General features: G+C 41.6%; 1 protein-coding gene across 2 annotated transcripts in view; it reads right to left on the bottom strand.

The window, feature by feature from the left end:
- Positions 1 to 19,266, bottom strand: part of FEZ2 (fasciculation and elongation protein zeta 2) — a 43,993-nt gene extending 24,727 nt beyond the window's left edge. For both annotated transcript variants that reach the window (XM_065927396.1, XM_065927398.1), the window contains exons 1-5: positions 18,979 to 19,266; positions 14,447 to 14,555; positions 8,232 to 8,348; positions 5,672 to 5,813; positions 4,345 to 4,613 (exon numbers count right to left, since the gene is read on the bottom strand). In XM_065927396.1, coding sequence (XP_065783468.1) covers positions 4,345 to 4,613; positions 5,672 to 5,813; positions 8,232 to 8,348; positions 14,447 to 14,555; positions 18,979 to 19,232 — 891 coding nt within the window. In that variant the 5' untranslated portion in view covers positions 19,233 to 19,266. The remainder of the gene's footprint in view (positions 1 to 4,344; positions 4,614 to 5,671; positions 5,814 to 8,231; positions 8,349 to 14,446; positions 14,556 to 18,978) is intronic.
- Between the last annotated feature and the right edge of the window lie 6,548 nt (positions 19,267 to 25,814).

Genomic DNA, 25,814 nt, shown 5'->3' with positions numbered 1-25,814 from the left:
GATATTCAGGGAGAAATGTCTAGTAAACAGTTGGACATATAACAACTACCATTTACTCAGGATATATGCTGCTCTTACACACGTCATAATTTCACTTAATCCTTCCAAAATTCAAAGGGGTATGTACCCAGGGGCAGGATCAGGATTCAAATAGAGCTCTTAACCCAAAGTTCTTAACAAATATACTATTCAGCCTCAATGTTTGGTACCTGGAAGAAAGATCCAAGGCAGAAATACAGATTTGCAACAAAAAAAAAATTTTTTTTTTTTTTACTATTTATTCATCAGAAATTTATTGAGGACCTAATGTGGGACCTAGGAATATATTAGATAAAGTTACGTTTTCTATCCACAGGGAACCATAACAGAGACAGACGTGAAAACAAAAAATTACAATATGGCATCCCAGTACTAACAGCAACAGTTAAGAGGAATAATACTAACCCCAGAAGGAGAGGACTGTCAATTTTGCATTGGAGGAAGAGTCATCAAGAAAAGGTCTAAGAAGGGAAGACAATGCCTATGATTTAGAATAATGAGTTAGAAAAAAAAAAAGAGAGAGAAGAAAAGAAATCTCCCAAGAGGACAGTGGAAGCAGTAAAGGAAGGAAGATTACTCCAGAAAAAGGCAGTGGCATAAATGGTCATGCCACAGCCCAACACAACATAGTTCAAAGAAATGCACGTGGGCCACCAAACCCATTAACAGTGCCCTTCAACCATTCCAATCTCTACTCCCCACTCCTGCTTTTCCAGATGCTGAATAGGATAAAGGAAATAAAATCTCTGACTCTATTAAATGATGCTCTAGAATTGATGCTTTTGAACTGAGGTGTTGGAGAAGACTCTTGAGAGTCCCTTGGACTGCAAGGAGATCCAACCAGTCCATCCTAAAGGAAATCAACCCTGAATATTCATTGTAAGGACTGATGCTGAAGCTGAAGCTCCAATACTTTGGCCACCTGATGCACAGAACTGACTCACTGGAAAAGACCCTGATGCTGGGAAAGATTGAAGGCAAAAGGAAAGGGGGACAACAGAGGATGAGATGGTTGGATGGCATCACCAACTCAAAGGACATGAGTTTGAGCAAGCTTCAGGAGTTGGTGACAGACAGGGAAGGCTGGTGTGTTGCAGTCCATGGGGTTGCAAAGAGTCAGACACAACTGAGCAACTGAACTGAACTGACTCTATCAAATCTCATTAGCCAAGAAGAAGATATACTCTTCCAACATCTCCTCTAAACAGAGAGCTCAAGAGGGATAGGACAGCCTGCCCAGCCCACCAGAAGGAGCAAGAGACATGGTGACTACCACATCAGAAACAGCTCCCCACAGCACTGCTAGCAACTGCCTCAACCAAGCTTTTCCTCTTCTTGATGGAATCTGTTACTACCTGAAGTTACAAGGTCTAGTCATGCTTTTCTGTGGGTAGTGCCTGTATCCCTTGTTAGAATATAAGCTCCAAGAGGCCAGAGGCCTTGTCTGTCTTATTCACCACTGTATCTTCAACAGTGCCTGGCACAAGAAAGATACTCTGCAAATGTTTACTGAATGAATAGTTTTACCTTATTCAACATGTAACAGATTAACTTTAAAAACTAAATCAACATTTCACTTTCTGAAGATACTCAGAAATTTACTTAATATTTATGAATAGCATTTCTAAGCCCACTAATTTTTTTTTCACTATAGCAAATGTTTCAAACAAAGCATGCATCCAAAATGAAAACCTAAACTCTGCTCTATTCACACTCATATTTTACTACAGTCTCTTTGTACCAAAAGGAACAAGTTGGCAATTATGGATAAAGTACTACAAATTGATGCTCTGTTTCAATGAAATGTGCTTAAGGGAAAATGGCAGGAAACTATTCCACATTTAATGAAGAAGTCCAAGTCTTTGATAGATATAAAACATATCTAAGATAAAAAGAAAAAAAGTGACCAATGTTATTAGAAAACAAGTAATGCATGATATCTATAAAAGGGTCACCAATCCCTGGTGAGTCAGTTGGTAAAGAATCCATCTACATTGCAGGAGACTGCCTGCAACGCAAGAGATGCAGGCTCGATCCCTGGATCAGGAAGATCCCCTAGAGAAGGAAATGACAATCCACTCCAGGGAAATATACTTGCTAGGGAAATCCCATGGACAGAGGAGCCCAGTGGGCTACAGTCCATGGGGTCACAAAAGAGCTGGACACGAATGAGCAACTAAACCACCGAATGTGATAGCCAATCCACAGAGATCAGGCCTTGCCAAAACTGCATGTTATATAAAAGGGCTAGAAAGGCAGTATCCTGGAATCTGTTTCGCCACTGGCCATTTCACTTTAAAGTTCCTTTGGGCCACTGATCATTCTTTTCAGAATCCTTGATAGGTTTCAGGCTCCTGGTGTCACAAATGGAGTGGCTTTTTGCCATCCTTTTAAGCTTCACAATGATGGAGGGAACTAGTACCACAAGCTTAGTGATGCCATTATTAGCCTAATTAAAGGTTTTGACACAAATAGCAGATCAGGACTCAAGAAGTAACTTCACATGTCCAAATACTGGGGGAAGGGGGGAAATTACTGTTCCTATGAATCTATTTCAAGGCTAATAAAGGTTCAAATAAGACCTAAACGTTGCCTTGTCAAATCCATTTCTCAACATAAATAGCATGTAAAATCACACAAAGAATCCACTCAAACCCTTTTTAAATGGGAGTTAGAAAAAGAAGCATTTAAACTACTCTAGGGATACATTTATTTTCCTCACCTAAATGTTAACACAAATAAATGGAGGAATTACATGTAATCCCTAAAAGTAGATAAGCAGAAATTACCAACCATGCTATAACTTTCTAACTAAGAATTTTATTTAATCACACCTGCATAAAAGGACAATTTAAAGAGTACAATTTTTTTAAAATTTGAGATACAAAATACTGTTCCTAATATTTTAAAGCAAACTTTATCTAGGGCTGTATAGTCAAACAAATGTTCTGGTTTGGGGAATGTTTTGGTGGGGATTTTTTGTTTGGTGGGTGCTGTTTTCTTCAGAGTTGTCTCTAGAAGTCACTAAACACTTTAACCAATATCACCATTTCTAACAAATATTTTGTTCCACATATCTGGCAACTTTTGCAAAATCTGTTTATCAACTATGTCTTTTCTGTGTACAAATAACATTAAACTAAGAAAATGTGCATATACTCATAGGCCAAAGACAGTATAATGAATGGGCTAAATAGTAAGATTCTTTTTGGTTTGTATTAACTCTCATTGGTGGTTCCACATCCCAGAACTGCCATGCTTTTTCCTGGATTCTATCAGAGTCTGATCAATGAGATCTATTTCTCTGATAAGCATTCTTTAGAAAGAATAAATCAGACTTAGTCAAAGACATAGTTTTTATAACTGCAAGCCATAACAGCCAGTTTGATATAATTTGCATTATCATGTTATCACTATCGTGAATTTAAAAGGTACAATCCATTTAGAAAATGAATCCCTTTGTCCAACCATTCAAGTTTAAAATGAAACCAACACTTCTTCATATGCAAACATAAACGTGGCAAGATACAAGGTCTCAACTTATCAAAGAAAAATGAAATGCTCATAAGACCAACAGGAAATGTATCTCAAATACTTAATAGTTAACGTTTACAATGAAGTTTAATCAAGTGAAATTAACAGCACCACTTACGGAAAATGAAAAGCAGAAAACAAAAAGCTTTGTACCAAAAGTCAAAGAGTCAAATAGCCTCAAGTTGTTTTCACCAGTCAGTAATAGTCTGGTCTGCCAAATACTAGGCCAAATAGGTGATGTCATGGAATTGCCTGCAACATCCTCTCATTCCAACTTCACTCAAAAATCAGGAGAAAATGATTTAAATGTCAACCTCTTGTTTTTAGGCTCCATATAGTTCAACTACCTCTAAAAGCACCCCGTTTCTTACTATATAACTTACAAGGGCTAAGCAAAAACAAGAAAGCAGTATCATTCAGTTGCCCACCAGCCAAATATAAAAAACCCCTATTAACATTTTCATGTATTGAAATGGTCACCCCTAAAGTTTTTCCTTCAAACATTCTCTTTTATTCCCCCTCTCTTCCTTCTCTTTACCTCCCTCCTCCTACACATTTCAGCACTGAGTTATCCAGATAACCACCATACCCTCGCCACAAGGAAACACCTTTCGGAAGGAGCAGAGTACACTGGTAGTCTTGAACACGACCCTTCAGCTCTCCGGTGAAGACCCCCCAGGCCCTGCTCCTGCGCATGTGGGTCCCGCCGCCTCTGCTGGCCTCACGGAGGCCGCTTCCAGCGGGCCGCGCCGCCCACCCACCGCCACTTACCGTGCCGGGCATGTGGCTTCTCTCGTTCTTCCCGTTCTGAGAGCTGCTGTTCTTGAGTTTCTTCTTCTTTTTGGCTGTTTCTTTGTGCTCTTTCTGTTTGTTTTGCACTTCGATGAGAACAGAAATAAAGCTGTTCTTCACTTCTTTCTCAAACTCCAGTTCGTCTCGCAGGGCGAGCTGCTGCACCAGCTCTTCGGAGTACTCCTTGATGGCCGTCTCGATTTCTTCCAGCAGCTCATTTAATTCAGACACCGACAGCCTTTTCACCCCTGTGACCGAAAAGCAAAGCAGAGCGGACACTGAGACCGAAATGTTTCAAGGCCGCACAGCAAAGTGTTTCTCGCCAAAGAGGAAAAACATCACATTCTGAGCAATTAAACGGTTTGTAATTGTCTCAGACGCCTCAGGCTCCTGGTGGGCCGGTCTGAGTAGAGGTAGGTGGGGGAAGTTACTTCTCAAATGGCTGAGAAGTGTAACAAAATTGTTTACTCGTCTAAAATCAAGGGTTCCATGAACAGTACTTCAGTCAAGACTTAACATGCTTGTGCAAGGAAAAGAACAGGAAAGCAGACAGAGAGTGCGGGAAACCACTGTACTGAAAAGAAATCACAGACCGCTGAGCAGGGCTCTGGGGCACTTCTGAAGACAGGAAAAGTCTATTTGAAAGAATTAAGCTAAATACATACTTAAACACACAAGCCCCAGTGTGTGAATTTTACTGAGAATTGGGAAGATGAAGGGCAGACGATTCCCTGAAGACCCTTTTCAGGTTTTTCTCAGCACTTCCCTTTATTCTAAGGAAATACTAGAGAAATAGGACATTGTTGAAGCCCTAACCCCAGCACCTCAGAATATGACTATACTTGGAGATAGCATCTTTAAAGAGATAATGAAGTTAAAATTAAGCCATTGGGGTGGGCCCTAATCCAATGTGACTGATGCCCTTCAAAATGAGAAGATGAGGACACAGATACACCACAGGAAAGGCCATGTGAGGACAGAGGAAAAGGCCTCAGAAGAAATCAGACCTGCTAACACCTCAGTCTTCTAGCCTCCAGAGCTAGCAAGAAGCAAATTTCTGTGGTTTAAGCCACCCAGCCCGTGGTCTTTTGCTACAGCAGCCCAAGCAGACAAATACAGGATTCAAAGGTAATATGACACTGTCCCTAAGCAAAGATAAACAAATGCCCTGAGTACCACCGGGGGGAGTGAGGAGGGGAAGAGTATGCGACCCAGCCTGTGAGAACCAGAGGTTCCCGAAGGTGGTCCCGCTATACGGCTGAGCTACACGAAGGCAGGCAGCACCAACTCAGGTGAGCGTTCTTACTCTCTTCATAGCTGCTTGTGCTAGACCTCTTAAGAGTCTGAATTTCCTGGGAAAGCATTGAAAGCCGATCTGACTGTGTAGGCGTTTCATCATCTTCTGGGTCTGGTGATTCCTGCATCATTTCTTCAATTTCTTCAATCACCTTCCAAAACATACAAACCATTGTTAGTCAAATACACACAGGTAAAACGGTCCATCTGTAACACAGTGCTCGTCTGCAGCAACCAGAGTAGAAGCCCCCCAATTCTATATTAACCAGCAGTGCGCAGGAGTCGGTGTTCTGAATAATCAAAGGTTTGTAAGAGTACACGAGGTTTATAAAAAAAAAAATTACAATATACTAAACACAAAAGTAAATAGCACATGATTGAAGACACTCTGCACACATGAATTGGCCCTATCAGATCTTGTAATCTCTTGAGAGGTGCTGCTAAAAATACGTGCATAGGACTTCCCTGGTGGTTCTGTGGTTAAGAATCCACCTGCCAATGCAAAGGACATGTGTTCAATCCCTGGTCTGGGAAGATCCCACATGATGAGGGGCCACAGAGCCCATACACCACCACTTCTGAGCCTGACCTCCAGAGTCTGTGATCCTCAGCAAGAGAAGTCAGCACGACGAGCAGCCCGAGTGCCACAGCCTGGGAGTAACCCCCACTCGCCACAGCTAGAGAAGGTCAGCACGGCAACGAAGACCCAGAGCAGCCACGGATAAGGAAATATTAAACACACACACACACGCATAATCTACTTGAGACATGCCAGAACTGGATCACAGTTATAGTTAAAAGAAAGCCAAGTGACAGAGAATTTACCATATGCCACATCCAACTACTCAATCTAAAACTACTTAATAAAACTGACGTAAAATTTATGAAATGCAACAGTGTAAAAACTTTTACACATAAAACAAGAAATTCTGGCTTTGGCAGGAAAGTTTTCCTTTAACAACAGAAAAAGAATTTCATATATTTAATTCAAGGGAAGATAAAGGGATATTTAGGAACTTCTCTGATGGCCTAGTGGTTAGGACTCCATGCTTCCACTGCAAGGGGCAAGGGTTCAATCCCTGGTGAAGGAGCTAAGATCCTACATGCCACGTGGCCAAAAAAAAAAAGTTTGCCATTAAAAAAAACAAAAAAAAAACAAACTTATGGTTACCAAGAGGAAGGGGGGGTAGGATAAATTAATAGTATGGAATTAACAGATGCACACTATCATATATATAAACAAGATAAAGATTCACTGTATAGCATGGGGAACGATATTCAATGTATTTATTATATATTATAATATATACACTATAATAAGGTATAACAAGTCTAAACAATAAAGATATATACATACATTATATATAAACAAATCACTCTGCTGTATATCTGAAACCAGCACAATACTGTAAATCAACTAGACTTCAATAAAAATAACTTTAAAAAAAATAGACAAGAGTTTTTAAAAAACTGTTAGGGAAAAAATACAATATGCAGCAAGTTTAACCCTTTCAGCACCAAGGAAAAATAGAAGCAAACCTGAAGGAGTGGGGATTACACTAATTTAGTAAGAAGAATTTCCAAAACAGGTATTTCTAAACACAAAAACTAAACAAAAAAAAACCAACACAAAAAAAATAAACACAAAAACAAGACACTGAAAGAGCCAAAGAATCTGTTTCTGTCAGTCAAAAGCAGGGACAGCTTGGTTTTCAGGCACAGAACCGAGCAGGCGATGAACTCTGAGGGCCACACCTCTCCCCAGAGTATCAGGGTCTTCCCGCACTCAGTCATCTGACTTACCATCCTGCTTTTTAAGCACCACGCTCCCTTCAAGCCTAGGATGATCCAACCACAAATATGATGAAGGAGCGTCAAGATGACACATTTTTAATGCACCCCTCCCAATCTTGTCATCATACATCTCTTTACTGACCTCATCTTTCCAACCTAAAAATACAGAACTCACAGTTTCAGTAGCCGTGGAACATGATTTCAGGAAGAAGTTCTTGCACCACAGTTTGACAATAGAGCAGAAGTGGGAGGAGTATTCAGAAAATGAGAAAGCTGATTCAACAGGTTTTAAATGAATACAGGGTTGACATTATTAGAGCATTCCACAGGAATAATGCTCACTTCTTTCCTGGGTATACAATAAGGACTTCTAGTAAGTGCTAATGACTTCTCCATAGGTTTTAGAGAAACTAGGTAATTTCTGCACAGATGTAGTTTTCCCATGTCTGCTCAAATCTAACGAAAGAGGAAAAAAAATAGTATTTTTTCTGATTCCAGTGGAAACAACAGCCTTCTTTTAAAGTAACCTGCTATACTGTTTTAACAAAGCTTATCTTGGAAAACTGCATATATTGAAAGATGTTCCCAACTAACATAATCCATCCGCTTCGGATTACATATACTTTCTTCTTTCCTCAGAAGCTGTTAAGCCTATATTACCAGAAAACACAGGGAAAATAACTCAGTTCCAACAACCAGTCACTTAATGGCCACACTAAGAAATGGCTTTGCAGCCGAGGTTCCCTTTCCTTGATGGAGGGGACTCTCCTTTGTACCTGGTCTGCAGTGAAGAGGGGCTCGTCGTTGACGCAGGAGACGATGATTGAATGCATATCCAGCTGTTCTCTCAGCTCCTCATCATCTGAGGTATCAAAGAGCAAGCTGTCACTCATCTAAAGACAAAAACGACCCACTGTTAAAAGCAGGGCCTTCTGATCACAACAAAGTCAAAGTGTCTGGGTCCAGAGGGCTGCCAAGGGAAGCATCTGCTGAGAGTTTCAAAAGGCAGACCTCGTTACAGTTACTCTGTACCAGGCAGTATGTGAGGTACATTGCACAGCCACCTCAGACAGAAAGGAGAGGAATGCAGAACAAACACGAAACTGCCAGGGGGCTGCATACAGTCCCTTTTGCCCAAACGGACATATACTTTGCTGTTTATTTCATGGGGAAGAGGGTCCAGGAAGTATGAAAATATCGGGTATTCTACAGCAATTTGTAGAGAATTACAGCAAACGGGGGTGGGGGCACAGACAGGGTTAGTAGCAAATGTTAATTAATTAATGATCTAATAGGAAGATTGGTATATGTCAAAATTCCACAGAAAACAAAAGTTTGTTACTTGCAGACTAACTTCTAATACAGTGAAAGACAAGCAATCAAATTCTTGGCAGAAGGGAACCGTCTACAAGGGTCATACTTAGCCCTTCCAGTAGAACACTGACCTTTATGGACTACATCAAAGGATACCCTTGACTTTCGGTTTCCTAGTGGCCTAACACACTAGCAGATACTAGCAGGAGCTAGAAGGTGGGGCAGGGGTGGGGGGAGAAGTCTGGGCATATATTCTGCTGTCTGTCCCCTCCAGACTCCAAAGGCTGCAGCACCTGTCGAGCTGACCTCGCCTGCATGGCTTCTCTCCACAGGTCCTGGTAGCTTGCTCCCCTCCTGACCTCTCTTCATGCCTAAGGCTCATGCTAAAGAGCTGCTTGCTGTTGGCATCCCCAGGGTATCTCACCATGTCTAGCTCATACGGTGTCCTCTAACCTGCCCGTGCCAACATCAACAGTTCCTATAATAATGGCCTCGAGTTTACTAACTGTAAAGGCCTAAGGTGGAAAACCCAGCAGCTTAAAATGGACAAGCGATCATCTAGCTATCCTCTATCCATCATGACATGACCATCCAGACGATGAATACAACTGAAATTAGAACTCTATTCGTCAGACGGAGTGGAAACTGAGTTCTCAGAGAAGAGATTGGCAAGGAATTATGTAAGAAGCAACCGTGTACTTTTTATTATTATTTACTTTTGGCTACCCTGGGTCTTCATGGCTGCACACAGGCTTTCTCTAGATGCAGTGAGCAGGGACTGCTCTCTAGTTGCAGTGTGTGGGCTTCTCAAGGCTGCGGCTTCTCTTGTTACAGAGCACAAGCTCTAGAGAGAGGGCTACCATAGTTGCGGAGAATGGGCTCAGCTGGTCCACAGCATGTGGAATCTTCCCAGACCAGGGATCAAACCTGTGGCCATCGCATTGGCAGGCAGAGTCTTAACCACTGGACCACCAGGGAAGTCCATGACCATGTATTTCTAACAGATAGTATATAATTTAAAAAGATAGCATTTTACTTGGGAAAATCATTTTTATATATATACACAGAAGTATATATATATAATTGTATATATGTGTGCATATATATATACTATATATATAAAATTGAAGACACAATTGGATGGATGTAGGTCCCTACTACCTTGGTAGTTTCTCACAGGTCTCACATTTAATGGAAAACACACACCACAGAGTAAAAAAAAGAAAAAACCTGCAGGTGAGAAGTCCCAGGGAAAAAACCCCAGAGCGTGGCCTCTCACAACATCAGGCCAGGGGAGGAGCCACAGCAGCCCTCCCGCCCTATCTACCACCACATGCAGCGAGGCTGCGCTGCACCGCAGTGAGGACACACCTCCTCGTCAGATTTCTCACTGAACCATCAGGCTGGGATGTTCTCAGAGAATTTACCTCTCATGGAACCTTTCTCAGAAAGCTACTCCAGAACATGCTCCATTAAAACCAGGAGGAAAACCAAAAAGGAAAGCAGACACTGGATCTAACCCAAGAAAGAGGTGGAGGGGATTCTTGTAACAACAGTGAAGTAAAGATCCCAGAATGATGGCTACAGAGCTAAACTAGACAGTAACCGGTTCAGATTAGAATTGTTACTGCAGAAGGAATCAAGAAAAACACAGGGGAAAGAAAAGAGAGACTGACAGGTTGCCCAGTGTGTTTCATTTACTAAAGTGAGCTTTATGGCTCTACTGAGGTTGAATTAGTGAGCTGATGATAACCTCAATTAACCACAAAAAGGCAATTATTATGACCCGAAGGAAAAAAATTACAAGAGGAAACGCCATCATAAAACATACTTAAATGTTTAAATGTGAACATTTAAATAGTCAATACAAATGATGAAGATGCAACGAAATATTTTCACATAATTATATTGGGACGATGAGGGAAAACCAAAGTTTTTGTGAGGGTTATGGTTGGAGAGAGGGATGACTCTGAGACTGCTAAACCTTCAACCTCTGGATTGAAAGTCAATGGATAAAGTCTAAAGTTGAAGAATAAAATTAAGTAAAATGACAGGAGAATGTTATCTGCTAGAAGAAACAGTTGAAGTAGCTGAAAGTGGCTGCTACAGGTAAGTGGAAATCAAGGATGATAAAGTAAGTAGGGGAGAGATTGCTTTTTCATGTTAAGTTCTGTAGCTTTAGTTTACTTTTTTAAACTAAGTTATCCTGTTAATAAGAAAGGAGAAAGGTCGAGAGATCTGGCTCTTGATGACAGAGGACATTTAATTTCAAGACTGTAGAACCAGAGACGAAACTGGCCACGTAAGGATGGATGATGACATAGAGTAACCCTAAGAATTACACTCACTGACCCTAAAACTTCAGCACTCTCCTCCCCTCAAATTACAGTTCTGTGCTGTAACTTGACGACCACAGTTCTGTCTTATTTTTTTCCCCTTAATAGACAAGTGAAAGTTTTAAAATTACTCCTAAGGAACACATTTATTATCTTCTATTTCTACTCTTGAATATACCAAGATGCATTCAATAAAGTCCCGGTTTCTAAAGAAACACGCATGGTAGGAGGAAGAATATGGCTCAGGAGATGTTCCTAAGGCAAAACAATTCAGAAGCATCCTATCACTTAAGCATGATCAAGAATGGCGCTGGATTTAGAACAGGTTTGCAGCTACTGCCAAAACACATGAGTGATACCAATAAGCCATTAGAATAAATTTCCATGACAACAGAAATAATAATCCCAGACCATCTTTCCAGAGAGGGAGCCAAGCCCATTCCCCACAGAGATGGCATATGCTAAGGGCTGGAATCCCTTTCGGGCTTTGAAAACTAACCTTGGCTGTCATGGGTATCATTCTTCACGCTCCCATTAGGCATCAATGTGCCTTGTCTTTGCCAAGCATTCCCATCACTCCTTTCTGTGCCAGGTTTAGATACAGAGCCGTGGTTCTGTTTTCCTGTACGAAACAGAAGCTGCCTCAAATGGAAAAAATGTGCCCCTATGAGAATTTGGAACGTACCAGTTGCCTTCCTCTAGAAAAGACCTATCACATTTAGAAGTGTCCCATCTTGAACATCAATTAAAAAAAAAAAAATTAAAAACTGAAATCTAGGGAGCTGTAGTTTCCTGTTTGTCTCATCCTAATGCAAAATAAATCTCTTCCCTCTTTGTCAAAAAAAATTTCATACAAACCCTGTTTTACAGTTGAAATAATCTAAAGAATGGTTTCAAAAGATAAATTTTGCATAATTCAGTTATGGAAATAATAGGGCACAAATTGGCAACTTCCCAGGTTAAAAAAATTAATTATATGCTACCTAATAGAATAACATGGTTCCTTCCTGCATAGTTCCTTGCTGTGCATTTGTTCTTCAGGAAATTAACATGTGCTACTCATTCCCAAGAACTAGACATCTCATCTTGGTTGTATTCATCACCTGCGTAATCATGTGAAGATAGACAGATGTTAAGACTTCCCTGGTGGTCCAATGGTTAAGAATCTGACTGCCAACGCAGAAGACACAGGTTCAATCCCTGGTCCGGGAAGATGCGACATGCCATGGGGCAACTAAGCCCAAGGGCCCTAGGGCCTGTGTTCCACAACAAGAAAAGCCACCGCAATGAGAAGTCCTTGAGCTACAACTAGAAAACAGTCCCCACTTGCCACAACTAGAGAAAGCCCGCTGTCAGCAACAAAGACCCAGTGCAGACAAAAACAAATAAAATTAATTTTAAAAAAAAGATACTCAGATGTGAGATGATCATTTGTCCATTTACCCTACCAGGTTCTCCAGGTGAGCTTTTACAATGAGCATGAGTACTAAATTCCAGGTCACTACTAATCACTTCTTTGGTTATGCCATTGCTCTGGCATTGAAAACAGTCAAAAGGCAGATAAAGGGAGTGACATCCCAGGAGGTAACCAAAGAACAATACTCAGTAGAACTGGATTAGATGTCCTGTTCATGTGAATAAAGTACTTCTCTTTGAAACTATGAAAAGATCTCCTCTACCATTTTTTATCATGTCAAACAAAAAAGTACTCACAGGCTGGCTATTGTGGATACAGCACTATGTTAAGTAACATAGAAAACAGTTTTAAAAACTTTCCACCATGGTCTCTGACCCTATAGTCTTAACTGATGAGATTATTCATTTGTTCACTCAACAAACACTTGTCTTAGTTCTCACTATCTGCCAGGCACTGTGATAGTTACTGAGAAGACACACACAAAGATATCTACCAGGAAGTTACAATCTAATGACAGATCCACAAACATAATTATTAAGAGACACCAATGATGATTTAAGACACAGATCAAGTGCTGTGAGAACTAGCACCCAGGAGACTTGGGGGTCAAGCTCTGTGGGACATGTAAGTCCTTTACGATTTTCACACCCCGACAAGTGTGACGATTCCCACGGAGAGGAGTGCATTTTCCTTCCTTGCTGGGATTTAGTCTGTGGCTGAATGACCATCTGTCAGAGACGCTGTAAATGGGGAATCCCCCCAAGTGAGAGGTTGGATTAAGTGTCCTTTAAAGTCCCTTCCAACTCTAAAATTATATAATTCCATGAGATCAGCAAAGGCTAAAACAGTAATAGGCAGCTTCAGAGAGGAAGGGAAACTTGAACTAAGCCCAGAATGATAGCTAAGATCCAAATAAACAGAAGACAGAGGATAAGATATTTTGCTTTATTCCTTCCCCTAAATGTATGTCAGGTCAACCTGCAAAACAGCTTAAGGAGATTAATAACTGGAACAAACAAATCCTGTATATACTAGAATACAAAGAAATATAGTCAGAATCCTATATTTTACTAGAAATAGTAGGCAGCAAGCTTTCCTGAGTCACACTTATAAGAAAATCGTTTCATAAAACATTAACAATACTATTTAAAATACAGTCCTAGTGCATTATACTCCCAGAAATTACACAAATACACTTAATGAAATAAGGAGCATGCCAAAAGACCTGGCATGAGTTCACAATGCTATTTGATGAAGAATTTAAATAGTCCAGCCCTGAAACTTCCATTTGGTCTCCTTTCTCATCAGCGTTAAACCACACTGTGATTTTCCACTTAAAGCAGTTCTCTTCCCTTTTCTGTCTCCTTTGCTGTCCTTCCAGCTGTGCTCACACTCCTTACTCAAGGTGTCTTCACTTTACAATTCCAAGACATACATAGCAGCCTCCAACAGTCAGCCAAGAACACATCAAAACACCAAGACTTGAAATGTCTTTTAAAGGTTCTCCAGTATTCAAACATGTTACATCCAGCATTAAATTCATCAGAAAGTTAACTCTCTGTAGACACTCTAGGAGCCTCCATATATTAAATCAAAGCCTAAGGTTCTTACTGAGTATTCACAACGTATCAAAGCTATGTTATTTAAGCTAGGGAAAAAAAATGTTGATCATTGCTGTTCATACACAGGTGATGAAAATTTAGCTAAACATAAAAAGCTGAGGGTGTGCTAGGGAAGGGCTAGAGGGAAATATTAGCAAGTGCACAGTAGCAAAAACCAAGATGGCAAAAGAAGACCACTTCACTTGCCATAAGCTTGGAAATAAGAAGCAACTCAATGAATTGCAGTTAGATAGAAACACTACTTTTTAGTTCCATTATCAGAATCAGTTATTCAGAAACTATTGGTGCAAATCCTAACTTACCCCTTTTTCTGAGAGATTCAGAGTAAGCAAATGCAAGGTCCTAGTATGGGATGACTTCCAGTCTACAGGCATTACATTTCCGTAATTATCTGTCAGGGCATTCCAAATCCTTAAAAAAAAAAAAAAAAAAAACTACAATCAATGAAAGTTAACATTCTGTCTATCATTATTAAACAGGTATCTAGTACTACAGTGAAAGAACAAAAAAATATCACAGCAAAAAAAAAACAACAAAAACAGGAGACCTACTGTTTCTCAGAAAAGCATCAACAAATCAGAGCCTCCTGAATAAGACTAAAGGAAAACCCAGCCATCGGGCTAACAAGTCCTGAGGAAAGACAACATGGAACAGAAAACTCACAAGTCAACGGCTAACATTTTCACTGTCTGGTGTGACAGGTATTACCTAAACCGTTTACACACATTCTAAGCAGTTTACTTACATTAGCTCATTCAATCCTCAAAAGAAGTACCATGAAGAACCATTATTATCCCCATTTTACAGATTAGGAAATGAAAGCACAGGAAAGTTAAGTCGTGCTTCCCAAGCCAAAACAGGTAGTAAATACACTGTGCTTTACAAATATTTTTCTTTCGTAACTTCCAAACATATAGACTATTCCACAGAGTGAATAATCTCTCTTTAACCAATGAGAAAGAATTTCCAGGAGAAGGAATTCAGCCTCAAAATGAGACTAGGGCTTAATATCTAATTTATAGTGTAAGACTGAGATAAGATGAAAAGGGAAAGAAAGGGAGTTCACAATAAAATACACAGATTATACCCAATGCAATTACTCTTCCTTGTTAACAAACAGAATTTGGGGGAGGCAACAGAGTAAAATGGAAAGAGCACTTGACTAAATTCAGAAAATAGACTCTTATCTCCATTCATCCTCAATCAGTCTCTGACCATGTACTTTAACTTCTGCAGGTATTAGCTGCTCTTTTTAAAACAAGAAGCTTGGATTAGAATGGCTGACATTTCTTCCAGTGCTATTACTCGAAGCATTCATTCAAATGAGTTATATTGATGAAAGCTCCAAACCACACCAAAATAAGGACTGCAAACCAATTTCATGACCAAAGTTCAGTTTCAGTCCTAAAGTAATAACCAGTATTTTTTTAAAAGGCATTATATGAAAAAAAAGAATTTATAAATATAAATGAAATTAAATTTAATTAGTGTAAGTAAAGTTAAACATTACACAAATAAGCTATTTAATGGTCAGAGATACACACATACAAGTCATAAAAAAAAAAAGGTAACATTTTTAACAAGTATCTAATTGTGAATAAGCCACTAAAAAATTGGGTGGTTTTTTTTCTAAGTGTGTAAGATACTAGGATACAAAAATAAGACCACTGGGATTATAAAAATAAGAATGCAAGCTTCAAAACAGAGAAACAACATACTGATTTAATGAACTGGAATTTGGTGCTACAGAGAAGCAATGGGACCACAACCGCCAAAAACAGAAAATCCCCAAATGACATTTGGCTGTTGAATGCATATTAGCCTCCATGAATATGTGAACACAAAAATCTCAAGAAAACTGGCTCATTTACCCAGCAAATCCCTCATATGCATGGTTCATTCCTATCCTCCTCTCTGCTGGAATCCTCACTTCCTCTAATGCCAATGTGCTCAAATTGGAAACACTGTGGGTTGCTAAACTTGCTGGCCCACCTCTTCCTGGGTAGAAAATTTTCAAATACTAAGTGACTGACCATACACCTAACCCTGGTCAGGAACCACGAGGATATTCTAGTAGGTGAAGACGGTCCAGAGTTTTTGAGGTTTGTTTTGTCTGCTGTTTTTTCCTTCTTAATTGAGGCCATAATAAAAGGACAAGTGGGGCGGAAGACTTCATGTAGAATCATTGACTGTGGGTGAATTTGATCTCCCAAGAAAATGAAGGGCAAATCACAGTCCTCTATCTTCACCAAGGCCAGAACATTTGTGGTTGAAAGGACACAAGGCCGGATTAACTGAAAGATTTCTAGAATACTCCAATCAAGACAGAAACTGCCTTCATCCTTATCATAAAGCATTACAGCCAGTCATAAACAACTAGCAGAGCGGCTCTTTTCCAAAGGAGGTCAAAGTCTCACTGACATTCAGTCCTTCACTAGACCCTTCTAAAGTAAAACTTTAGCCAATAAGCACAATCTGTATGTAACCAAAACTAAAACTGGGACTCAGAAAAGAATAAAGTGCCCTAAGGCAGGGCCCTATCTGAGTGAAAGAATTCTCAACTCTCTCTAGTGAAAGGAACAGGGATGAACTCTATCAAGCAATGGAGAGCATGTTTATGCAACAGAACAGGGACCATGAGAGTGGCAGGCAACTCCTGCTTAGAAAAGATTGATTTCTTATGCATTCGCAAATCAAGGAACCTGCAGTACCACCAATGTAATGAGAAGTCATTATCAAGAGTAACAAAAGTTTTGTATCAACCTAAGGTTTAAGCAAAGGCTAAAATACACTCCTTTTCAGACAGTACAGGTGAATGAAAAATAGGGAATCTTATCTGTGTACAAACCACTAATTCGTTTTGATAAGCTACTCTTGATAAACCCAAATATATAACAAATGATTTTAAAATCCAGAGTACGCCCTGAGTCTAATGATTTTGAGTATATAAACCTATGCATAACACTATCTTCTCTTTGGGAATAGACTGCTTAAAATGTCTTTTGCCACTGACTGCAGGATCAGTCGTGTCCAACTCTTTGTGATCCTATGGAGAGTAGCCCACCAGGCTCCTCTGTCCATGGGATTCTTCAGGCAAGAATACTGGAATGGGTTGCCATTTCCTACTCCAGGGAATCTTCCCAACACAGGGATCAAACCTGTGTCTCTTGCACTGGCAGGGGATTCTTCACACTGTGAGGCACCTGGGAAGCTTGCATATCTGTGTATATAATATCTAATCATAAACTCTTCCTTCTATGCCGGGGCAGAACACTGTACAGAGGGACCAATGAAAAGACATGATCTCTAAACAGAGCTGGTCCTGAACCTGCTAGCTAAGCCACTGGCCTCCATTCCCAGCTCCCTCCTCCTGATAAATCTTCTGATTCGCAGAGGAAAGAAAACCATCAAATGACAAGCCCCTTCCTTTGCCCATGGAGCCTTCTTCTCAAGCATTCTTTGTTGTTGCTCAATCGCTCAGTCTGACTCTTTGTGAGCCCATGGTCTGCAGCACACCAGGCTTCCCTGTCCTTCACCATCTCCCAGTTTCCTCAAACTCACGTCCATTGAATCTATAAAGCCATCCAACTATCTCATCCCTTTTCCTCCTGCCTTCAATCTTTTCCAGCATCAGGGTCTTTTCCAGTGAGTCGGCTCTTTGCATCCAAAGTAATGGAGCTTCAGCTGAAGCATTCTTCCCTAACCTCTATTCTATCCATTCCATCAATGCTCTGAAAATCCATCCCTACCTACAACCTCAGTGTGTACTCCATAATTTTACCCTCAGGCTCTCCAGAGCTCCTCTCCCCCTACATTACAATATTGTCAAATCCCTCACTCTCACTCCTTTCAGTATCTTTTGGAGGAAAACTATGGTGCATAACAACCCTTATTTAACTAAATTATAACTGGGGTTCTGGGAGGTTAAATAACCCTCCATTCTCCTAGCTCTCATAAATCCCGGTGAATTTCTGACCATTGCCCTGCAATAATTACCTGTTTGTGCACCAATCTCCCTACCAGACTAGGTGATCCTTCCTATTAATAACCAGATCTTTTCCTTTTTGCCTCTGTGGGGACTCGCACTCAACCTGAGTTCTCAAATGAAGCCAATAATCTCCTGTGGCATAAAGGTTGCTTCAACGTCAGTACCTTTGCGTGCACTGTATCCCTGAGCTAGAATACTAGTAACCTTTCTTCACCTGCCAGGCAAACTCCCACTCATCCATCAGGATCCAGTTTTCTCTACGAAGTTTTTCTTCACACACACATGCACAAAATCTGCTGTATTTTGCACATGTATCAGTGCATTTGTAACATCCATAAAATGTTTGTTTACAAATCTAGCTTCCACCCTGGGCTGCGCGCTGCTTGACAGCGGCAATGTCCAGTCACCTTGGTATTCCCAGTGCGAAGCAGCACGTAGCAGACGCTTAATAAATTCTAGTTGAGCGGATGAATGACTACACATGTGCCCGAGGAAGTACTATCTGCAACTATGAGGCTCAGTACAAGAAGACCCCTCTCTAAACCAAACAGAGGTTGGCTTCCAGGAAGCAGGAGGAGGCGTAAGGGCTCGCAGAGGTGCAGGAGAACACGAGATTTAAATTCCCAGGCGCTCAGAGGCCGAAAGCCTCAAGGAAGGAGGTGGGAGAACTGGGAGGGGCGGGACTCCAGAGTTGGAGGCGGAAGGAGAGAGCGGGGAGGAGCCTGCGGTCGGAGTCCCGCCGAGGCTGCTGACCCTGGGCCAGTGGGCAGGGCGAGAGGGGCTGGAGAGGGGCTGGAGAGGGGCAGGGGGGGCTCCCGCCCGCTCCCGGCCTGGGCCCGCACTCACTCGTCCCCTTGGAGGAGGCTGCGCTCGGTGATGGGCCGCACAGCCGCCCTCGGGGGCTCGGCACCCGGACCCGAGGGACGGAAACACAGGCTCAGCTTCTCCTCCAAGTGGCAGGCCAGCGCTGGGAAGCCGTCGCCACCCCCGCCCGGCGCTGCTGCGGCCTCGGGGCTCGCGTTACAGTTCTCTTGGTCCTGGAGGCTCCGGGCCGGCTCCTGGAACTCATAAAAATCCTGCCAGTCCCCGTCCGCCGCCATCGCCGCCCGGTGCCGTCGCGCGCCCCGCCCAGGCCCCGGCCCCGGCCCCGCCCCGCCGTCGGGCCCCGCCCCCGGAGCACCGCCCCGCCCGAGGCCCCGCCCCCGCCCGCTCTTGGCGCTCGGACCTGGCCTATTGCCTTCTAGCCGCAAAGTCTTCCCTTTTCCCCAGTCTTAGATTTCTGAGTAGAGCGCGGGTCCCGGCAGAAAGGAAAACATTAACTGCTTTGAATCACTTCTTATAGCCTTTGCAATCCCATGGACTGCGGCATGCCAAGCTCCCCTGTCCATCACCAACTCCCGGAACTTGTTCAAACTCATGTCCATGGAGTCGGTGATGCCATCCAACCGTCTCATCCTCTGTCGTCCTCTTCTCCTGCCTTCAATTTTTCCCAGCATCAGGGTCTTTTCCAATGAGTCGGTTCTTCGCATCAGGTAGCCAAAGTATTGGAGTTTCAGCATCAGTCCTTCCAATGAATATTCAGGACTGATGTCCTTTAGGATGGACTGGTTTGATTGCCTTGCAGTCTGAGGGACTCTCAAGAGTCTTCTCTTCTTCTTTTGAACTCCACAGTTCAAAAGCATCAATTCTTCTGGCCTAAGTATGGCTAAAATAAAGAATTTCTTTAAACTTGCACCCAGTGTCGGATTATTCCCCAAATCGATTTCCCCAAGGTAACTTTCCAACCAGAAGAACAGCAACAGTCACTTGGAAATGCTTAATTGGTACCGAAATTCATTCCACAAATATTTTATGTGTCCCACATGCAAAGCACATGCTAGACCCTCTGCAACATACAAAGATGAATAATTATGCAAGTTAGTATTTGCAAAGCACTTGGAACAGGGACTGACAGTAAGTAACAAATGTGTATGTTATGTAACTAATACATAACTGCTCCCTATAGGGGCTTACAATGTAGTTAGAGGGATAAAACTGGAGAGCATTCATACCAAAAAGTATAACTAGGAGTAAAGAGTTACTGTTTAATGTGTATTGAGTTTGTTTTGCAAGAGGAAGAGTACTGGTGATGGTTGCTCAAGAATATAAACGTACTTAATACCACTGAACTGTATACTTAACATGTTTAAGATAGTAGTTTCATGTTATGTATATGTTACCACAAAAAAATGTAGGAAAAAAGGTATAACTCTAAGGGAGCATGAATATGTAAAGACAATAAATACCTAGGAGTTGATAGAACCTATCTTTGGACTGTAGTCATCAAATAACTTCATTTAGAAACATAACTGGATCATAAAAGATGAATTCCTATTCTGAAAAATATATACAAAGTTAATAATAGAAAATAAGATTTTCCCGGTATGCTCTGTCCATTTCTTGACAACATGGAAATCTACCCTGAAGAATACATGTTAATATCAAAATTTCCTATTTACCTTTCCAATGGATTTTGTCTCATATTTCAATGATTTGTCTCATATTTAACAAGATACTTTTATGAATCAAGCCTAAGAACTGTTGATAAAGGCAATATCACTACCTTCCCATTTCCTTTGAAACCGTGAAGGGAGCAGATATTGAGCTCTACATAGCCAAGAGCTAGAACTGATTACTCAATAGTTTACAGCTCTTGGGTTAATAAGAAAACATTAGCTCAGCTGACATTCATCTATCTGACTACTACTCAGAAGTGATGCACTAAATGTAAAAATCGGTCGTTCTCTAGGTATCGGGCTACTCAGTTATGAGAAACTATGGACTTGACTCAAACTCTCCTAATTATGTACATAGCTAAGGCAAAAAAAAAAAAGTTTTTTTTCTTGACCTGTATCTCCATTTGCCTGTGTGGCCCATATACGTGTTAGTGGAAATAAAATAAAATTTACTTAGGACCCAAAGGTAACACAAATTTTTCATATGCTTACAAATAAACTGCTACTAGGTTAGCTTTAATGGTCTCAATTTTAGTCAAAATTTCCACATATGAAGCTTTTTACTTTTAATTACATGCAAATTACCTAGTATCACTCCAGACTCTTTAAATGTGCTCAGTCGCTCAGTTGTGTCCGACTCTTTGCAACCCCATGCATGCACTGTACAGCCCAACAGGCTCCTCTGTCCATGGCAGAAACAAGATTTGAATCACTTTTCTTAATTAATTTATATTAGCATATCTATAGTATATTGTCACCCTGCTTATTTAACTTATATGCATAGTACATCATGCAAAATGCCAGGCTGGATGAAGCACAAGCTGGAATCAAGATTGCCAGGAGAAATATCAGTAACCTCAGATACACATGTGATACCACCCTTACGACAGAAAGCAAAGAAAAACTAAAGAGCCTCTTGATGAAAGTGAAAGAGGAGAGTGAAAAAGTTGGCCTAAAACTCAACATTCAGAAAACTAAGATCATGGCATCCAGTCCCATCACTTCATGCAAATAGATGGGGAAACAATGGAAACAGTGACAGACTTTATTTTTGGGGGCTCCAAAATCACTGCAGATGGTGACTGCAGCCATGAAGTTAAAAGATGCTTGCTCCTTGGAAGAAAAACTATGACCAACCTAGACAGCATATTAAAAAACAGAGACATTTCTGTACCAGCAAAGGTCCGCAGTAGTCATGCATAGATGTGTGAGTTGGACTATAAAGAAAGCCAAGCACCGAAGAATTGATGCTTTTGAACTGTGGTGTTGGAGAAGACTCTTGAGAGTCCCTTGGACTGCAAGGAGATCCAACCAGTCCATCCTAAAGGAGATCAGTCCTGGGTGTTCATTGGAAGGACTGATGCTGAAGCTGAAGCTCCAATACTTTGGCCACCTGACGCAAAGAACCGACTCATTGGAAAAGCCCCTGATGCTGGGAAAAATTGAAGCCAGGAGGAGAAGGAGACAACAGAGGATGAGATGGTCAGATGGCATCAGCAACTCTATGGACATGAGTTTGAGCAAGCTCTGGGAGTTGGTGATGGACAGGGAAGCCTGGTGTGCTGTAGTCCATGGGGTCACAAAGAGCGGATACGACTGAGTGACTGACCTGACTGACATAGTAATCTCTTGGCACTCAACACACTCTATAAAGGTGCTTCCCAAAAATGTGCCTAGGAGGAAACTGTGCTATTTAATGGGGAAAGCAAGGAGACAAGAAAGAAACTTTAGTGTGAAATGAAATGTGAGTCTTGTTGCTTCTGAAGGTTTTACATAATGACCGCACACATGAAAGAGTAACAACAGAAACGTTTAAATGGTGAAATGTTCACAGCCAGGTAAAACGATAAAGTAGCAACGTCTTCCACACACCTCTCTCCCCCTGGGGCACTTGGGGGCCTCACAGAGCCCCACAGCTTCAGGACATCCAGCAGGAGCCTACACTCCGCCCTGTTGCAGCCTCCTTGCCTCACACCTGCTCTTTCTTCTAGTCGGGCTTACAGAACCAGGTTTGTTTTGCCTGATGGGCAGCAAGTGAAATCTCTGAGACGGCAGGAAACAGAATTTACTCACAAGGCAGTCAGAGCAGAGAGAGAACCGGTTCAAACCCACTTCTGAAGGCAAGGGGCTCTGGGTGTTAATGACATAGAGACTAAGGGAGCAGGTGGTCTGAGGTGTGGAGGGTGTCATTGAAAAAGGATGTGGTAAATCTGCACAGCTGTAAGTAAGCTATGGGCCTCGGCACGTAGAAACGCAGAGGCGCTTAGTACAATCTGAGGATGGAGGTTTTAGCCCTCCCGCATCAAAAGGTCACCCAGCAGACTCGGCATGCCTAGGTGGATGGTCCTATCCAGTCTAAACCAGCTCAGCTTGAGCTAGACACACCTGAGACCAATTCCTAGAAAACTACTTGGACAAACATCTTACTGTTTGGGCTACATGCAGCTCAGAGGACCTGCGCGTCTTTTGAACAATAAGTAAAATGACCAAAGGCATGGAGAAGGCAAAGGCACCCCACTCCAGTACTCTTGCCTGGAAAATCCCAGGGACGGAGGAGCCTGGTAGGCTGCAGTCCATGGGGTTGCTAAGAGTTGGACACGAATGAGCGACTTCGCTTTCACTTTTCACTTTTACGCATTGGAGAAGGAAATGGCAACCCACTCCAGTGTTCTTGCCTGGAGAATCCCAGGGACGGGGGAGCCTGGTGGGCTGCCATCTGTGGGGTCACACAGAGTCGGACACGACTGAAGCGACTTAGCAGCAGCAGCAAAGGCAAGTTACAGGTGAAATGGATTTAACTATGATTACCCAGTTTCACCATTCCCTAAACCTCCCCACTTAATAATTCCTGAGAGTAACCTTAGTCCTTTTTCCAGCAATTCTTCTTCCACCAGCTAGAATTTATTCTAGCTTCCCAGAACAGACACAGATCTGGGAAAAACCACAGGCTTCCTGCCAGTCTCACCAGTTTAGTTCATGCCAACAACACTCAAAGGTTTCCAATTAAGAAGAGTCCCCCCCCGCCCCCCAATTCATTGTCTCTCACATGACCTAATTCTACTCATTTGTCCACTTAAATCTATTTCAGGCTTTTATTTTCTATAAAGCAGATGAATACCAACATGTGTAAACATTGTTGCTCACTCCATGTATTAAGAACAGTTAGTCTATAGAATTAATTTTCAACACTTGATGCAAAATTAGATGATACAGAGTAACTTTTAAAGAGAATTTCATGGCATGAATATTACACTCAGGTTAATCATTCAAGATGGAAAAAGTTACTTCTCTTGACAATGTATTTACGTTTTTCACAGGTACATCACAATGAAAAGTAAAGAAAAATGGAAACGAAGATTATTATTATACACCACCTAAGGGTGTAATTAACCAGAAAACATAAGAACTGCAAAAGAAACAAATGATTTAACACAGGATCAGAAAATACCTTGTTAAAGTTTCACATGCAGCAAATGCTGAAGGCATTACAAAGCAAGAGTACAAGGAGAATGGACATGAATGAAAATTTCTTGAGAAAAGTTAAACTTATTGCTAAGTTTATTCAATAACAGGTTAAAAAAGAAAACAGAGCTGACAGAACAAAAGAATTGAGAAATCCATATGTTGACTCAAGAATTTTTTTTTGACATTCATTTTTATTTTTTTAATATAAATTTCTTTTAATTGGAGGCTAATTACTTTACAATATTGTAGTGGTTTTGCCATACATTGACATGAATCCACCACGGGTGTACATACATGTGTCCCACATCCTGAACCCCCCCCTCCCACCTCCCTCCCCATCCCATCCCTCTGGGTCATCCCAGTGCACCAGCCCTGAGCGCCCTGTCTCATGCATCGAACTTGGACTGGTGATCCATTTCACATATGGTAACATACATGTTTCAATGTCATTCTCCCAAATCATCCCACCCTCGCCCTCTCCCACAGAGTCCAAAAGACTGTTCTGTACATCTGTGTCTCTTTTGCTGTCTCACATTATAGGGATATTGCTACCATCTTTCTAAATTCCATATATATGCATTAGTATACTGTATTGGTGTTTTTCTTTCTGGCTTACTTCACTCTATATAATGGGCTCCAGTTTCATCCATCTCATTGGAACTGATTCAAATGTATTTGACTCAAGAATTTAAGGAAATCTTGCTTGCTTGCCAAAAAAGGAAAGGGAGGGTTATTTCCACTTTGTCTCTATTAAAAAAAAAATCAAGAAACTTTTGAATAACCAATATTTGCAATGTAGGGTTTATTAGTAAAAAAAATATTTAATTCTAGCTGCTCATGTTTATTAGTAATGAATCTTCGATTTTAATGATCAGATTAGAGTCTTGATTAGGCAGCACCTGATCAGGGGTCCACAGAAGCAGCGCTACATGACCAAGAGAAGGAGCCTAGGTGACCGGCCATGGCCACACTCTTACAGGTTATCAGAATAACTGAATGGGAAAGACACTGCCAAGTGTGCATCGGCTGTGTTCTGGGCGATCAAACACCGGCCTCAGGCAAGTAGTGGAACCACCTACTAGTTGCGGTTGTCTAGCTAGCATGACAGTTCCAGGGCCTTCCCAGATGGCGCTGCGGTAAAGAATCCACCTGCCAATGCAGGAGAGGTAAGAGACACAGCCTGCATCCTGGGTCAGGAAGGTCCCCTGGAGTAGGAATTGGCAACCCACTCCAGTGTTCTCGCCTGGAGAATTCCATGGACAGAGGCGCCTGGGCGGGCTATCCAGTCCATGGGGTGGCGAAGAGTCAGACACGACTGAAACAGCACACAGCAGAGCACACGTCAGTTCTAACAAGGCACCCCGTGGGCATTCTAAACCGCCTAAACTCTCTGCTTTGAAAGATTTAGTTTTCTCATCTGAGGTTAAGACCGTGCAGAGTTGATTATACCACATTTTATCTAATATTTTTTTGTAATTTTGTGGACTAACTGTACTCTGTGTGCAGAGGCATCAGGCCAGTGCAGCCCTCTCTGTTAGCAATTTTTTATGACTGTCAGTGCTCTGGGTCCTCACTACCTGTCTTAGGATGGAACAAAGAATGAGGAGGGGAAACTCTTCCTCCCGCGAACAAGAGGAAGAGGCTGCACGTGGGTCATAAATTTCTAGAAGAATATTCTTGCCGAGCCTCTAGGACCCTGGGTAAGAAAAAATATGAACAAAA

The sequence above is a fragment of the Muntiacus reevesi genome, chromosome 3, assembly GCF_963930625.1.
Source record: "Muntiacus reevesi chromosome 3, mMunRee1.1, whole genome shotgun sequence".
Lineage (NCBI taxonomy): Eukaryota > Metazoa > Chordata > Mammalia > Artiodactyla > Cervidae > Muntiacus > Muntiacus reevesi.
This window is presented reverse-complemented; position numbering and strand designations above follow the sequence as displayed.